Below are 2942 nucleotides of genomic sequence, written 5' to 3' on the forward strand. Positions count from 1 at the left end.
GATAGATAGATAGATAGATAGATAGATAGATAGATAGATAGATAGATAGATAGATGTGGTTCAAAAAGAATGGTTTAAAAGAATTAGGGGTCAAGGACAATTCAGGTACAATAAAAAAGAGGGGGCAGAAAAGACTGTAGTTAGATGAAGTAGGCAGAAACGACGGGTAATCTTTGGAACGGGCCCAGTCACTTGGGTCTTTATTTTTTGTATTTGCATTTTCTTCTTCTTCTGTCCTGTTGCTAAACCACCTACACTGAACCACCAAAATGATGAATATTTTGGTTTATTCTCTACAGATCTGAGGAGCACGAGACGAGGCAAGTCTGTTGTGAACTTCAATATCCCCTATTTACCTCAACACGAGAAACTGAGAACTGCAGAGGTTCGGTTTCTTAGACATCCGGACAACAACGCCAACTCTCGCAGATACAAATTCCGAATACACATCCGGAAAAACGGCAAAATCGCCGGCAAATTCGTCGTTCGGCAACGGTGCGTGGCGCAAGGAGAATATGATGTGTTTGACGTCACCGATATTGTTCGTCCATGGATAAACAGTTACCATGGTAATATAAGCTTGCAGATCCGAGTTTCTAAAAAACTGCAAAGACAAACTCTTGTTGCTTTGAAGGACACCTCACTGCAATCTACATCACTGATTGTGCTGTACCTTGAGGACAGCGAGTTTCTGAAAAATATGTACACTAGCTTCACAGAAGATGATATTGCTGAACATTCAACGCACAGAGCAAAAAGAGACCTTTCTCTAAAAGAAAATCAACATATGGGAACTGATATATTCGATGTATTATCCAACTCTACGATTTTAACGAAATTTCGTGTGAGAAGAGATTCGAAAAAAAATCGACGTAGAAGGACTCGCAAGAATCGAAAATGGTTCCGAACAGGTCGAAAAGAGAACTGTCAAATATATGACTTCGAGGTCGACTTCAACGCTATCGGCTGGGGGCAATGGATTATTCACCCAAAGAGATTCAACTCTCGTTTCTGCTTCGGTCAGTGTCCATCTCCGATAGACGTGAAGTACAAGCCCACCAACCACGCCATGCTCCAGACCCTGATGAGGATGAAGCGGCCCAATGTAGCACCGCTGCCTTGTTGCGTGCCCACCCGCCTGAGTCCTGTGAGCATGCTGTACTTTGAGTACGACGAGATCGTTGTGAGACATCACGAGGACATGGTCGCTGATGAATGCGGCTGCAGATGACGTACGAGAGCCTAATTTTCCACCAAGTGACTTATTTTTTCCAAGAAACGTCTACAAAATAACTTGTTTCTCCGTAAAACTATCACAAAAGTGATCTGTTTCTCAATGAAACTATCACAAAAGTGACTTGTTTCTCCTTGAGATTTCCACAGTTTTGACTTGCGTCTCCGAGAAGATGGCTCAAGAAGCACAAAGATTATTGAAATGCTCCCAAGCATTTGCCGTGCAACTAGTATAGACGCCCAGGCTAAAACAAAACGTTTTGCAGTGAAGTAAGCCAAACACGTTAACAAATATGCGTCAGAACATTTGTTAAAGGTGAATACAGATTTCATCATAACTAATATTATGGTCCTCCACACGAACTCGATAGTCTATATCTGAAACACTCCACAGCAAAACTCATACAGATCCAAACCAAAAATACTCGACTGAGAAAATGTAGGTTGAGCAATGACTATGTAGATCACGATCTCCACTAACTAGGAACGTAGAAAAGAGTTCTTTCTCTGCAGAAGCCCCATTTATTGCGGCAGCTTTTGAGACTTAAGAAAATACACCATCGGGTGTCACTCGAACAAGAACATGTGTAAGGAACAACTTGTTGTTGATGTAAAGCGGGTTTGTGCCTTAGCTCCTGGTTTCTAAATCGGCTGATATAATTTATTCAGACTGCTTTTATGCATTGCTCTGTGTTCCTTAAAATATTATGGACATGTGGGCTATTTACAACTTTTTTCTCCAATCGATGTTAAGAGAACAACATTATTATATCCTTTATTTTAGACATGTGACGTCTGGCAGAGCTAAGAAAAGAAATCACGATCTTAATATCGTCGAAAGCTAGAATTTGTTTCAGGTTCGTATGCAAAGACACAAAACCAAAGGTGATTTAACTGTTGCATCGGGCCCAGTCCCCAAAAGAAAGAAAGAAAAGCAGTTCATTATGACCATTCAATAACTGCACTAGTGCAGTTAAATTTTCGCCGCGCAGAGTGATGAGGTTCACTTCACTGTTCTACGTACGTGATGTACATAAAAACATAATGTGTGTGTGTTGTATATGTTTATTGGTGCATCCATTTAATAATATATATGCTCCACATTTTATGAGGCATGCATTAATTACATGTAAGTTAAATGGATCAATTGGCTGCGTTTTACATCTTCTTTTCGACTCTAGGTAATTTCCCCTCATTATACAAAGTGGTACCTCAGAATTACAAAGTTCTATCTGCACGGTACCTAGTTTTGAGAAATTTGACGTCAACGATTTTGAGTTACACGTCATCTCAAGCTTTTTCGAATGCAATTCTTTGAATATATGAATAATGACTCCGGATAATCTTACAATTTGGATAGAACAGAAAAAATATTTGGTTTCTGACCTCGGGGTCTTATTAACTGGAAACGGCCCAAAAATGTCAAATACAACTTTGTAATTCTGAGGTAGCGAACGGTCAAAGGTCACATGACAGAATCTGACTGTAGACACAATGACGTAAATATCCAGGAAAAGCAGGACACGAACCCAGGACCTCATGGCACTGTATAACATGATTGAAATAGCGCTATCTATCAATGATGATTCCTTGCCAACGTGTTTCTCATTAAAGGCATATTCATTTTATTACTTTATCATTAAAATTATCATCATTATTATTGTTTGTTATTGTTATTATTATTATTATTATTATTATTATTATTATTA

At 39.1% G+C, this 2942-nt stretch overlaps 1 protein-coding gene across 1 annotated transcript; it reads left to right on the forward strand.

The window, feature by feature from the left end:
- Positions 1-299: 299 nt before the first annotated feature.
- LOC100533280 (nodal homolog) lies at positions 300-2822 on the forward strand (the record flags this gene model as incomplete). The annotated part of the gene is given in 1 exon segment (XM_013079285.2): positions 300-2822. A coding segment is annotated over 1 exon segment (932 nt), but the record flags the coding sequence as incomplete, so codon positions are not given.
- Positions 2823-2942: the final 120 nt, after the last annotated feature.

This window comes from Aplysia californica, unplaced genomic scaffold (genome assembly GCF_000002075.1).
Source record: "Aplysia californica isolate F4 #8 unplaced genomic scaffold, AplCal3.0 scaffold00047, whole genome shotgun sequence".
Taxonomy (NCBI): domain Eukaryota; kingdom Metazoa; phylum Mollusca; class Gastropoda; order Aplysiida; family Aplysiidae; genus Aplysia; species Aplysia californica.